General features: G+C 43.9%; 1 protein-coding gene across 2 annotated transcripts; it reads left to right on the top strand.

Moving 5' to 3' along the window:
- Nucleotides 1-445: 445 nt before the first annotated feature.
- LOC110532074 (interferon-related developmental regulator 2) lies at nt 446-13757 on the top strand. Of its 2 annotated transcripts, XM_021615684.3 has the most exons (13): nt 446-938; nt 2247-2309; nt 6773-6889; nt 6973-7063; nt 9576-9700; nt 10049-10206; nt 10325-10378; nt 10536-10714; nt 10923-11031; nt 11296-11430; nt 11605-11733; nt 11919-12011; nt 12966-13757. In XM_021615684.3, exons 1-13 carry the CDS (start codon nt 899-901, stop codon nt 13044-13046), a joined length of 1374 nt encoding a protein of 457 aa, XP_021471359.1. In that variant the 5' UTR covers nt 446-898; the 3' UTR covers nt 13047-13757. The 2 variants fall into 2 exon arrangements, with proteins under 2 accessions (XP_021471359.1, XP_021471360.1); XM_021615685.3 differs by lacking the exon at nt 2247-2309 and having other exon boundaries at nt 449-938.
- Nucleotides 13758-14892: the final 1135 nt, after the last annotated feature.

Genomic DNA, 14892 nt, shown 5'->3' with positions numbered 1-14892 from the left:
TGGAATGCCTTAACTTTGAAGAAATTGCTTTGTATTTTTGGAGGTCACTATTTTCATGGCATCATGACTCCACTAGATCGAAGTTAAATATTATCTTTCACTGATCTCATTTGCTCAAATGTGCTCATTAACTGCGAGTACGATTGCCATATTTGTATGGACTATAGTCACTGTTTATTCGTGCATTAGTCAATGGAGATTGATTAATGCCCTGTGTTTTTGTCCATTTAACTGAGATTGTGTTGTTTATAAATGATTCTATAAATAATTAAACACGATAAAAGGCACAAAATAAACCAATTAATTAGTTTCAAACTGCTAGTGTTATTTCCGTTCCTCACCACACAAATCCTCAGACAGACAACCCAAACAGGTTGATTCGATGAATTCATGCTTTGGGCACTTGAGTGAGAATCATCCTATGACTACAATACCCAACTTCGCCTACAATATCTAAAAAGAGGTGGAGCATGTCCGGTCTGGAAAGCGGTTACTGAGGAGAAGATGGTGGAATTTGAAACAGTAATGTGCTCGATACTCTGTCCCAAACACTTTGACAAATATTTTCTATCTCAACCTGGCATTAGATATCGGCTACCCGGAGACAATCACAGATAATATATTCTGAAACGTTGAAGAAAACGAGATTCATCGAGTTGTAAAGCTAACTCAATGATATTGTCTGCCGTGGTGGCTGAAGCGTGGTGCCACTGAAAACGCGACGTGGGTGTATTGTTAGTTTGGCTAGCCAAGTTTTGGCTATATTTGTTTTGGAAATCTGGTGTCATCGCACAAACTGAGAACTTGAATATCCTCTGGGATTGTGTTCAAAAGACTGACACCGGTGGTGCCCTGCTGACAATTGGAAGGGAAGTGGTGAAGAAACCTGACTGGCGACATGCCAAGGATTAAAAAAGGGAAACGTGGTTCAAACAAGTGTAAGCTAACTGCTAACCCCTTATTTTTATTTTTTATACCAACACACGATCATGTGTAGTAGAAGTAATATCTTCTATACTGGACAAAGTAAGATGGCATAGCTAGTTAGCTAAGTGTTGTGCAACTGCCAGAATTGATCTGCATATGGAACAAAGTTACTAGCTATTATAGTACTTCCTTATTGAATGTCAATTTCTTTGATACTAATATTATAACGGCTATAAGACAAAACTGTATGCTATGCATTGTTTTATTTTTGTATTCCTAGCTAGCCAATTCATCTTGCCTTAGCTAACTTTGGTTTGTATAATTTACCACTTGATCATTCAATGTGACATGACAACATAGTGTAACATAACGTTAGTGGCAAGTCTGCTCTAAAGCGAGACAAGCATGAACGGTAAAACGCTTGTCCCCGAGATTCTTTTTTAGCAGGGTTCGTGTCAGTCTCTGAAAATGTCTCAAGTGATGTCATCACGACTCGAGCCTGGTCCTTTGACCGGCAATGCTGTCAAATTCCACACGTTTAGATCGGAATGCGGGACATACAGTTACAATGATTGTGTGTGCGCTTTTCGTAATACCTATTGTGTGCCGACCACAGGTTTGCCAGAGCTTGTAGCAATATAACTAGCAGGGCGTTCTGCTCGCCGCCCCTGGGTAAATTGTGGTTTGATGTGAGTAGTGCACATCACATGCTGACGCAACACATCTCCCGTGGACATTTCAATGGCGTACTCCTCACGTTTTCGTCTCCTTCTCAAAACCCATTGGAGGAGAAGATCAGAGGGGAGGGACCTCTGGCTTTCTCATCCAATGGATTTTGAGAAGGATATGACGAGGGGAGAAGAGGAGCATGCCATTGGGTTCTTCTCTGTGTCTGATTGCTGAAGCTGAAACTCAGTTTTGCCAGATGTACAGGTGGCCAAATGTCAGAAGTGTGGCAGAAACCTCCAAATTATGGATCATAATGAACTTCTGCTCAACTAGAATGCATTAGCTAGCTGTCTCCAAGTAAAATCCAGATTTATCACAACCACAGACTAATCTCATAGTAGATTTTACACTTACACACAACTCTCCATATGACAATACTAAAGATGGCAGAATTCATCTTGTTCCATTTATGAGAATTATCCAACTGTAGAAAATGTCCTGACGGGTTTACAGAGAAGACTGTCTGGGGGAAGCAAGCGATACATTTCTGAAAGCAACATGGGGAGGTTTAGTCTCTCTCTAAGTCTCTTCCTCCACCCATGGCCAACTTGCTATCCATCCTCCCCTCTCCACCTGAACTCCTTTTACAGGCTCTCTCCGACATGAGGTTCTACAATTGCAGCTGTCAGCCAAGGGCCCCCTGTCTCTCAAAGGTAACACAGCAGAGCTCCAACCCCTTGGCCTGCTTCAAACCTTACTCCTCATTTGTCACCTGGACCCATTTTATGCCTATGGCCATCTGTCAACTATTCCCGTTTGACCATCGCATTCCAATACTTCCCCACCCACTTAACTCCTCTTTACCATTAGACGTCATTGTCACAATTAACATGGTCTTGCATGGCCCATGACGTTGCAGGTGTAATAGTTGCTTTCAACCATTCCTAACCATAGATAGCTGTGTTCAAATACCCATACTAGCATAGTGTATACTACATACTTAATGGGTATATACAACATACTATATACTATTAGGTCATTTTAGTATACTGTAAACCATCGGTATCATTTCAGTTGAGCGTACTAGCGCTTCGCCTGTCTACCTGGAAGTTGATGCTGTTGCTTTGCAACCTCTTGCTAGCTTGTTAGCATAACAAATGACTAGCTAGACATTTTACGATTTTGGGTGTGTTCGTAAATGGAGTGCCAGAGTACGCTCTGGGTGTTTGTAAATCCAGAGCGTTGTCAGATTGTCCGTTCGTAAATTCAGAATGTTTCGCTCTCTGGCTGAGGAGTAGGGTTGATCCGAGCTTTCTGACCTCACAACGGCAGTCAAGCACCCAAGCTACCTGGCTAACATTGGCTAGCTTGCTAGCTATTTCCAGACACAAATGAGAGAACAGAACTCACTCTGACCATTTTACTCGCCCTGGCAGAGCTGGTTAGACTGTTTGTTATCCAGAGTGTTGGTGACCTTAACTGTGCTGCTGACAACAATTTAATTACGCTTCTTTTTGCCAACATTTACTGACATATATTCAATGGGTGTTGAGCGTTCAATAAATCCATCTGTTATTCTGCACTCTGGCACACTCAGACGAGAGTGCTCTGAAATCCAAGTAGATAGACAGAATTAACTATGTCCATTGAGAACGCACAATGACACTTAGCTAAGAATGACGCGAATAATCAACTCAATAAACGTTGGATTGTAATTAATATACTGCCTGGCAAGTTCAAAGTATTAGTAGTCAACTAATGCTAGGTAACTAGTTAACAACATACCGGTACATATTTCTGCTGTAATGCGATGTGGTTCATAACGTAACTTATTTGAAAAGTCCTTACTTTATGACATTGCTCAACATTTTCTTAACATTTGTCATAGTTAGTTAAAGCAATGAATTTGTATCCATTCTCTCGTCGGACTTTGGCAGCATATTTTCTGCCGTTTACTTCAAATCGGAGAATTGTGAAGCCATGCCCATTTGCTGAAGAAATGCATTATGGGCCCAAAAAGCATGGAAATAGTGTCCACTTGCTTGTATACTTCATATTTTGGCGAATTTAGAACGACATCCGGGAACTTTTGGCGTACTAACTATATCCGTACTATGACCAGTTGAGTACTACATACTCAATTTATGTCACAAATAGTGTGATTCGTTTGAGTATTTGTACACAGCTCTTGTCTTTTGGGAGTTGACTGCCATATGTTTTCCCCTGCCTCACATCACCTCAGCTGGTCTCATGTCCCAGGATTCCCAGCATTCTCTCCCCCTCTGTCCTGCTAACGCTGTATCACCAGATGGATACTCCCAGCGCCACCCTCCCCTCTCCTGATTGTGATGCCATGTTAGCCAACTCACTGACCTCACTCTTCTCATAGAGGCTTCATTCAGAATGCTGCATGGCACTCTCTCAAAACCATAGCATTACCATTCGTCAGCTTTCCTATCGCATACACCCTGTGTTGTTTTGATGCTCTATGGTTCACGTTCTTTCCTCAGTGAAATCTGTTTGTAATTCCAGTCATGTTGTGATGTGCCAGAATCTGACTTAGGTTTTTAACCTTGAGCAGCTGGGAAATTGCTTATGAAAATCTGTGTTAAAGACCCAATTGGCCAAGACTAAGTCTATATGTGAGCACAGGAAGCCCATGCTGGTATGTGAGAGACAGTATAGTCCCCAGTAAGGGGGGGGGTGACGACAATGAGGTCCCGCCTTTTCCTCTCACTGGACGTATGGAGAGAAGAGAAGCCCTGCCACTCAAGCTCCTCCCCTTGGCATGACTGAGGTGCACTGTAGACAGTTGTGGCAACGTTGAGTGATCGCTATGGGGTGGGGGGGGTCAAGGTTGCTCACCAGTAAGTCACGTGACTGATAAAGGCCCACTCAGGATCACTAGTAACAGAGTGGTGAGATGAGTGACACTTATTGAATTAGATCAATGGCAGTCATTGTAGAATAGAGACTAAATTAATGGACATGTTTTCTGGAAGCCATTGTTTATCTTTGGACTTCATAGTAAATGTGGTCATACTATGTATACTTTTTAATTAAGCCTTTATTTAACTAGGCAAATCAGTTAAGAACAAATTTGCCTACCCCGGCCAAACCCTAACTCGGACGACGCTGGGCCAATTGTGTGCCGCCCTATGGGACTCCTAATCAATTCCGGTTGTGATACAGCATGGCATCGAACCAGGGTCTGTAGTGATGCCTCTTACACTGACATGTAGTGCCTTAGACCGCTGCACCACTTGGGAGCCCATATTACATAAGCTTGGAGGTCATACTATTATACAAGCCTGAGGACACTACAATACTGTTGTATTGAACAGGAAGGGGATTGTATCGCTGGATTCCCTCCGAACAGGTCTGTCAGCCCGGTGAACTTTCCTCCAGTAAAGCTCTCTCTGCTAGGGCAGGCCAGATGACTGGCTGGGCTAGTGGGACAGAGATATAGGTAGAAGTGTGGCGGGGTTGGGCTGTGGGGGGGGGGGGGTCAGCCTGGCCAGGACTGGGTTAGGATCCCATGCTGGCTCAGGACTTTCTAATGTTGTCAGGATTACCGTGGGCCAGTCACATAGTCGTTGCAGTGAGCCGGCCGGTCATTGTGTGGGATGGGGGTCAGGCAGGTCGTGCCAGTGTGACCCAGAGGGTACTACCTCACTGTGGAACATGGAAACTATGGCGTCTACAGGGAACAGTACTGTAGTAAGAGGAAAGGTCATACCTGTGTCAGGGCCACTGAGGTCATGGATCTCATTGAAATCCATAAAGCCCTCCATGGTAGACGAACTGTCAAATCAAGATGGAAAAATTCAAGTCAAATGTTATCCAATTGACCAGAAATACTGTTGATTTAATTGAAACACATGTACAAGTTGAAAGACTTGTGAGAGGTTGTCCTGAAGAGCTGTCCCTCACTTTGAATTAAGGCAGGAAATCAACATTTGCCCAACAGTTGGGATCTGTAGTTTTAATAGCAGACAGTGCAGAACCAGTCAAATGTTAATAATGTAATGGAGACTATGGTGTTTCTGCCACCTGTCAGGTCAGGGCCACAGTCCGGTAGCTGTGCTACTGGCAGTGCCAGTCGATTCAAATCAAAGGTTATTCATTTATTGCATTCACAGATTTGCAGATGTTATCGCAGGTGCAGCGAAATCCTTGTGCGTCAAGCTCCAACAATGCAGTAATACCTAGCAACAAATAAAACACACATAATCCAGAAAAATTCTCTAAGTTACCTAGGATGAGCCATGACTAGAATACAGTATATTATGTGTAGTATGTAACCATTTAAGTGAGCAGTGTTCCGTGACTGTATGTACATAGGGTAGGAGTCTCAAGGTGTACAGGGTGTACAGGAGGGGGGCTGAACACGCCACCCTGGAGGGGCCTCTGTTGGGGATCAGTGTGGTTGCCTACCTTCACCACTTGGTGTCAGGAAGTTCAGGACCCAGTTGCACAGGGAGGGGTTCTGACCCATTGGCCCTGAGCTAAGTGACGTGATTGGAGGGTACTGTGGTGTTGAAGGCTGAGTTATAGTCGATGAACAGCGTTCGTACATAGGTATTTCTCTTGTCCAAGTGGGATAGGGCAGTGTGATGGCGATTTCATAAACTATGGTTTGGGAATCAAAGTGAGCCCTGGGCATGTTAGAGGTGGGTCACGAGTTGTGAGAATACATCTATAATCACACAGTTATTTCTTAGTTTGGCTCTATGGAGGACGATTTGGGTCATGGGTTGACTGTTAGTTTCTCATTTGGGTATCAAGCTGAAAAAGTTTAAGAAGAAGTTTAAGGTCTAGGATGTAAGGAGGTGATATGGCCCCTCAAAGCACGTCATAGTGACAGACGTTAGTTGTGCGGGGCGATAGTCATTTAGTTCAGGTACCTTCGCTGTCTTGGGCGCAGGAACAACGCGGCCAGCATTCCCAGTTTAGCTACGTGGATGTGCTCGTGTCAGCTCCGTGGGCAGAATAGACCCTGCTCTCTATAAGGAGCGGTTCCTAGGATATCATTACTGACGGACACCAACAGCTGAGCCACTGACAGCGACATGGTTCACTTCGAGCTCACTCTTCTTCTCCCCCACCCCGGTCCTCCTGTCCTGCTCTCACTTCCTCTCCTCTCTGTTCTCAATTCTTTCTCTCGTTCTCGTAGGCGGGAGGAATGGGGTGAAGGGTGAGTCGGGTGCCAGTGATGATGAGCTGGCGTCTGACGTGCTCAGTCACTACAGCAGCGCCAGCGAGAGCGCCTCAGTCGTGGACGAGGCCACTGGTGGGTACACACACACACCCACAGACACACACACAGACAGACAGGGGACAGCATCATTGCCTTGTGTATCTGGTCCACCGCAGGGGGAGGTGGTGAGCCAGTAGATGAACAGACTGCCCAGGAGGAGACAGAGGACAAGCTGAAACAATGCATAGATAACCTGATGGACAAAAGGTGCGTCTCACAGGTTTTAAAATGTTTTTACGAAAGGACTTATTGTACACGTTCTAACTGCACAAACAAGGAAAGCCACCGATGCTGCTAGTACCTGGCTAAATGGACAATAGGAACATGCGGTGCCTTCAGAAAGTATTCAAACCTCTTGACTTTTTCCACGTTTTGTCATTAAAGCCTGAATTCGAAATTTATTTCATTTACATTGTTTGCCATTGGCCTACACACAATAATATCCCGTAATGTCAAAGTGGAATTATGTTTACAAATTAATACAAAAAAAATGTAATGTCTTGAGTCAATAAGCATTCAACCTCTGTTATGGCAAGCCTAAATAAGTTCAGGAGTAAAAATGTGCTTCAAGTCACATAAGTTGCATGGACTGTGTGCAATAATAGTGTTTAACGTGAGTTTTGAATGACTACCTCATCTCTGTACCCCACACATACAATTATCTTTAAGGTTCCTCAGTCGAGCAGTGAATTTCAAAAATAGATTCAACAACAAAGAACAGGGAGGTTTTCCAAAGCACTGCAAAGAAGGGCACCTATTGGTAGATGGGTACAAGTCATTGTTTAAATAAAAAAGCAGACATTGAATATCCATTAGAGCCTGGTGAAGTTATTAATGACATTTTGAATGGTGTATCAATATCAAATAAAAGTGTGTTTGTCACGTGCTCCGAATACAACCGGTGTAGACCTTACAGTGAAATGCTTACTTACAACCGGTGTAGACCTTACAGTGAAATGCTTACTTACAACCGGTGTAGACCTTACAGTGAAATGCTTACTTACAACCGGCGTAGACCTTACAGTGAAATGCTTACTTACAACCGGTGTAGACCTTACAGTGAAATGCTTACTTACAACCGGCGTAGACCTTACAGTGAAATGCTTACTTACAACCGGTGTAGACCTTACAGTGAAATGCTTACTTACAACCGGTGTAGACCTTACAGTGAAATGCTTACTTACAGGCTCTAACCAATAGTGCGAAAAAAAGGTGTGTGTGTGTGATGGTAAGTAAAGAAATAGCAAGGCTATATACAGACACTGGTTAGTCGGGCTGATTGAGGTAGTATGTACATGTCGGTATGGTTAAAGTGACTATGCATATATGATGAACAGAGAATGGCAGTAGCGTAAAAAGAGGGGTGGGTGGTGGGACACAATGCAGATAGCCTGGTTAGCCAATGTGTGGGGGCACTGGTTGGTCAGGCCAATTGAGGTAGAATGTATAGTTAAAGTGACTGCATATATGATAAACAGAGTAGCAGCAGCAGTGTAAAAGGGTTTGGGAGGGGGGGACACACAATGCAAATAGTCCGGCTAACCATTTGGTTACCTGTTCGGGAGTCTTATGGCTTGGGGGTAAAAACAGTTGAGAAGCCTTTTTGTCCTAGATTTGGCACTCCGGTACCGCTTGCCATGCGGTAGTAGAGAGAACAGTCTATGACTGTAAGGACAGTCACTACAAAGACACAGGTGTCCTTCCTAACTCAGTTGCCGGAGAGGAAGAAAACCTCTCAGGGGTTTCACCATGAGGCCAAAGGTGACTTTAAAACAGTTGAATGGCTGTGATGGGAGACAACTGAGGATGGATCAACAACATTGTAGTTACTCCACAATACTAACCTAATTGACAGTGAAAAGAAGGAAGCCTGTACAGAATAAAAATATTACAAAACATGCATCCTGTTTGCAATAAGACACTAAAGTAAAACTGCAAAAAAATGTTGCACGGAAATTGACTTTGTCCTGAACATAGCATTATGTTTGGGGCAAACACAACACATCAGCATGGTGGTGGCTGCATGGGGTTATGGGTATGCTTGTCATTGGCAAGGACTGAGGTTTTAGGATAAAAAGGAATGGAGCTAGGCATAGGCAAAATTCTAGAGGAAAACCTGGTTGTCTGTTGCTTTCCAACAGACACCAGGAGACAAATTCACCTTTCCACAGGACAGTAACCTAAGACACAAGGTCAAATATCAACTGGAGTTGCTTACCAAGATGACATTGAATGTTTTTGAGTGGCCTAGTTACAGTTTGGACTTAAATCTGCTTGAAAATCGATGGCAAGACTTGAAAATGTCTGTCTAGCATGATCAACAAACAACTTGAGACCTTAAAGAATTGTGAAGCTAATGTGTAAATATTGTACAATCCAGGTGTGCAAAAGCTCTTAGAATAACTCAGAAAGACTCACAGCTATAATCACTGCCAAAGGTGATTCTAACATGTATTGACTCAATACTAATCTAATCAAGATATATTAGTGTTTTATTTTTCATGATATGTAGATTTTTTAAATTTTTATACAAATCTTCCAATGAGAGAGAGTTTTGTTTAAATCGTTGACAAACAATCTACACAAATCCCACTCTGTAAAAAGTCAAGTGGTGCGAATACTTCCAACAATGGTGTAAGAGTTGTCCTCTCGTAACAACAGCATTAGGCAGAGATGTGTAGCGACGTACTGACGTGGCCCTTCCTCCCGTCCCGCTCAGTGCAAAGACGCGCCTGGCAGCCCTAGACTCTCTGGGAGGGGCCTTTTCCTCCAAGCTGCTCTATGACTTCCTGTTAGAGAGACGCCTCACCGTCAGCGACTGCCTGGAGAGGAGCCTGCGCAAGGGTGAGACGCCACAGCACTGTGTGTGGGTTGTGGTCTATGAATTACGGTGGTAAATATAGTCAAACATACATCACTTTAGGTGGTGCTGGTCTGAGTAAAAACTTGAAAAGATGATTAGGACTTACACTTGCTCTACCATACCTTTTATTTGGCTTGAAATGTAACCATTTCTATCCTAAATGGACCCTCATCGAGTCTGAATTTAGGCTCTACGAATTCAGTTAATCTTCTGATTGACCAAGTCCCGCGATAGCTGGACTTCTCTTGTCGAGCTTGTAAAAAGGGATCTGACCCCTTTTCCATCCCTCTACTCTGTTTCTGTCCCTTCTCTCCGTTCCTCTCTCTCAGGTGGTGGAGAGGAGCAGGCTGCAGCGGCCACCGTGTGTGCCCAGCTGTGTGTGCAGCTCGGCGGGGGGGACGAGGGTGAGGAGGGTTTCAAGATCCTCCGGCCCGTGCTCAGCGCCATCATGATTGACGGCTGTGCCAGTGTGGCCGCCCGCCAGAGCGTGAGTGTCACCGTTGGCCTTCGTCACACTCCTGTTGTCGACGGCAGTTTTCCCACTAAGAGGGCCTTCGTGTAAGTCACCGTTTTTTAAAAGCTGTTCATCCCTCTTCCTCTTGCAGTGTGCCCGAGCGCTGGGTATGTGCTGCTACGTTTCTGCTGCGGAAGACGGAGAGGTGAGATTCTCTAGAAATCCTTTTCATCCTATTTCTCTGTAGCTGGAAAAGAGATGTAGTATGGAAAATCAAGATCCAGAAATTGAGTCTGAATGCATGGTTAACTCTCTCTCTCACTTTTTCTCTGTCATTTTTTTCCTCTTTCCTTCTGTGGCAGGACTTGGTGAAATCCATGAGTCACCTGGAGAGTGTGTTCACCATGTCGTACCCCAACCGCGAGGGCACCCTGCCCACCCCCAATGCCGGTACCCCTGGGCTCCACGGCGCCGCCCTGCATGCCTGGGCCCTGCTCGTCACCCTCTGCCCCGCCTCCCGCCTCACTGTGCTACTGGACCTGTGAGTGACACACACAGACCGACAGTGTCTCAAATGACACCCCCGTTCCCCATTTAGTGCCGTAGTCCTATCCTGCATATTTGACTAAAGAAGTGCACTGCATGACCACGACATGGGGACTAGGGTGCCATTTGAGACACAACCAGGATCTGAATATATAACCTGCCACGTTGCTCATCTCACGTCCTCGGTCTCCTCTTGTGCTCAGACATCTACCCAAGCTACAGGCCTGTCTGGAGAGCAGCGACGTGAACTACAGGATAGCTGTGGGGGAGACAATCGCCTTGCTGGTTGAACTGGGAAGAGATATAGACAGGGTATGTTTTGCCTAATGAACAACCCGGGGCTGTATGTATCAAGCATCTGAGTAGAAGTGCTGATTTCTGATCAGTTTTGCTTTCTCGATCACAGTGAATATGATTACATGGGAGGGGGGGCTGATCTGAGATCAGCACCGACATTCTCTAACACTTTGTGAATACAGGCCCTGGTTCTACTCCCTCGGCAGCTCAAACACAATATGCAGGCAATGTAGAGGAAGTGGGGGGGAAATCCCTGCTGATCTTTGTTTTTCTGTGTAGGAATTTGAGTTTGAAGACAGCGACACGCTGTGCGAGTCCCTGAAGGGCTTGGCCACCGACGGCAACAAGCACCGTGCCAAGAACGACAGGAGGAAACAGCGCACCATATTCAGAGAGGTGCTACATTACATCGAGGTGAGGAACCACGAGTCGCCCTGAACCGGTGCAAGGTTCTAACGTTGCTTGAGGGTTTTTAAATCACACCAGGCCAGTCACTGTAACTGGAGACCATTGGTCGGTCAGTCAGAGAAATATGTCATGTTGATTATTTTTATTTATTTTATGACATTTTTGCCCAACGTTGTGCAGAATGAGGACTTCTCCGAGGAGAAGATCCGCTTTGGTGTGGAGGGCATCTACATCGACAGCTGGATGCGCAGGAGGGTCTACGATGCCTTCAAAGAGGTGCTGGAGTCTGGAGTGAGACACCATCTTCAGGTTTGAACAAACATCTAGGTCTATAATTGTGTTTGTAGGATATAGTTGATATCTATGCTATAAAAAGACTATCTCTGCAACCAGCATGTTCTAATCAAACCTTTCTGGAATGTGTTTGATGCTTGCCTCTTATATATCCTTTGGAAATAGCTAGTTTTAAATGGTGTGCCTGGTCTTGTCTCTAGTTTAACCCGCTGCTGAGGGACATATTTGGCCTGGGACCCCCCCTGATACTGGACTCGTCTGTCAAATCCAGCAAGATCTCCCGTTTCGAGAAGGTGACCCCCATGGCCTATGACTGTCTCCAAACACACCTACCACCAGCACATAACCACTCGTCATGAAACCACGACCACTGACAAATACCCACTTAACCTGACACACCTGTTCAACAACCACATAGTGGAGATCTCACATGAAATGCACCGTCTAATTATACTGAACAAAAATATCAGCTTAGAATGCAACAATTTCAAAGGTTTTACTGAGTTACAGTTCATATAAGGAAAATCAATCAATTGAAATGAGTTCATTAGGCTCTTATCTATGGATTTCACATGACGATCCACTACATGAAGAAGCCGGATGTGGAGGTCCTGGGCTGGCGTGGTTACACATGCTCTGCTGTTGTGAGGCCGGTTGGACGTACTGCTAAATTCTCTAAAACGTTGGAGGAAGCTTATGGTAGAGAAATGAACCTTCAATTCTCTGGCACCAACTCTGGTGGACATTCCTGCAGTGAGCATGCCAGTTGAAAAATCTGTGGCCTTGTGTTGTGACAAATCGGCATATTTTAAAGTGGCCTTTTATTGCCCCCAGCATAAGGTGCACCTGTGTAATGCCCATGCTGTTTAATCAGCTTCTTTATATGCCACCCCGGTCAGGTAGAAAGATTATCTTGCCAAAGGAGAAAGGCTCACTAACAGGGATGTAAAAAAAAAAAAAAAATGTTTGCACAAAATTTGAGAGAAATAAGCTTTTTGTGCGAATGGAAAATGTCTGCGCTTTTTTATTTCAGCTCATGAAACATGGGACCAACACTTTACATGTTGTGTTTATTTTTGTTCAGTGTAAATGCATGTCGGTTAAACACAAATGTACTGGTCCGTTTTGATTTAACAGTACCATGAAATGTTATGAGTTTGCCTAGTCTTCACAGGACTGCCATCCATATTGGCATTCTTTATTTTGAAGGGTGTAAGTCTAACCTGTTTTTTATTTTCCTCTCACAGCATCTGTTCAACTCCGCGGCATTCAAAGCCAGGACTAAACTAAGGAACAAAGTGAGGGACAAGAGAGCAGATGTGATGTGAGGAATTGATGAAAGTGCCGTAGCCATATAGGACGAGGACTGAGAAGAATACTGGGGTGTATTCATTGAAGCGAAAGGTCTGGAATGTTGGAGACCAATGTAATGAATAGAGCTGACTTGATTTCCTAGTCAAAATGACAGACAATCCTATCTGTTCTACACAGTACATTTCTATAGTGAACCTTCTGTAACGTTGCATTGTCATCCTGCTCCCTACTCTTCGTCTCACAGGACCCAGTGGCTGCTGCCATACCAGGGACTTTGCAGACAGTGCAAACGTGTGTTTTTATTTTATTTAACACCTCATTAAAACTGACCTATGAGATGCCTGAAAATAAAACAAAAAGGTCGTTTATTGTACCTTTTTTTAAATTAGTATTTTGGAAGAACATCTAAAACCGTTTTTGGTCATGTATTTTACTTTCTAATTTATTGAAAGTGGGAGAACAGTATGATTTTTAAAGTAAGTTATTTTTAGACTTCAAATATGGGAAGAGGACTAAGAGAATTATGGTGTAATTTTTCATGTATATTTTTATGCAGGTTGGTTGTGCATAATGCATATGTATATACAAATGCATATGTATGTATTCAAGGAGTGCATTGAAGAATGGAGATGTATTTTGACAAGCAATGCTATGTAATAACCGAAAGGGTTCGGCAAATTAATTGATTATGGATAAATTAAATGTAATAAACACTCACACCAAGACTATTTTTTTGATTATTTTCCTTAAGTGGGTTTAAAAAATATATTTGAATGTTGACATTGTACTGCAGATACCAAAGGCAAGGCATGAAAAGGTACCAATTAAACTCAGCAAAAAAAGAAACTTACTATCACTGTCAACTGCGTTTATTTTCAGCAAACTTAACATGTGTAAATATTTGTATGAACATAAGATTCAGCAATTGAGACAAACTACAAGTTTAACAAATGTGACTAACAGAAATTGAATGTGTCCCTGAACAAAGGGGGGGGGGGGTCAAAAGTTACAGTATCTGGTGTGGCCACCAACTGCATTTTACTGCAGTGCATCTCCTCCTCATGGACTTTGCCAATTCTTGCTGTGGGATGTTACCCCACTCTTCCACCAAGGCACCTGCAAGTTCCCGGACATTTCTGGTGGGAATCGCCCTATCCCTCACCCTCCAATCCAACAGGTCCCAGATGTGCTCAATGGGATTGAGATCCAGGCTCTTTGCTGGCCATGGCAGAACACTGACATTCCTGTCTTGCAGGAAATCATGCACAGAACGAGCAGAATGGCTGGTGGCACTGTCATGCTGGAGGGTCATGTCAGGATGAGCCTGCAGGAAGGGTACCACATGAGGGAGGAAGAGGTCTTCCCTGTAACGCATGGTGTTGAGATTGCCTGCAATGATGACAAGCTCAGTCCGATGATGCTGTGACACACCACCTCAGACCATGACGGACCCTCCACCTCTAAATCAATCCCGCTCCAGAGTACAGGCCTCTGTAATGATCATTCCTTCGAAGATAAACGCAAATCTGATTTATTTGTCACATACACATGGTTAGCAGATGTTAATGCGAGTGTAGCGAAATGCTTGTGCTTCTAGTTCCGACAATGCAGTAATAACCAACGAGGAATCTAACCTAACAATTCCAAAACTACTACCTTATACACACAAGTGTGAAGGGATAATGAATATGTACATAAAGATATATGAATGAGTGATGGTACAGAACGGCATAGGCAAGATGCAGTAGATGGTATCGAGTACAGTACATACATATGAGATGAGTAATGTAGGGTATGTAAACAAAGTGTCATAGTTTAAAGTGGCTAGTGATACATGTTTTACATAAAGATGCAGTAGAT

The sequence above is a fragment of the Oncorhynchus mykiss genome, chromosome 9 (genome assembly GCF_057628025.1).
Source record: "Oncorhynchus mykiss isolate SJ-2025 chromosome 9, ASM5762802v1, whole genome shotgun sequence".
In the NCBI taxonomy this organism is placed as follows: domain Eukaryota; kingdom Metazoa; phylum Chordata; class Actinopteri; order Salmoniformes; family Salmonidae; genus Oncorhynchus; species Oncorhynchus mykiss.
The sequence above is the reverse complement of the archived record's forward strand: the minus strand, read 5'-3'. Positions and strand labels throughout refer to the sequence as shown.

What these genes read in the sequence shown, in the direction of transcription:
- LOC110532074 (XM_021615684.3), top strand. Translation starts at nt 899, where the DNA reads ATGCCAAGGATTAAAAAAGGGAAACGTGGTTCAAACAAGT. An exon ending in GAAACGTGGTTCAAACAAGT is followed by an intron (nt 939 to 2,246) that starts GTAAGCTAACTG and finishes CTCCTTTTACAG; the next exon opens with GCTCTCTCCGACATGAGGTT. An exon ending in AGTCGTGGACGAGGCCACTG is followed by an intron (nt 6,890 to 6,972) that starts GTGGGTACACAC and finishes GGTCCACCGCAG; the next exon opens with GGGGAGGTGGTGAGCCAGTA.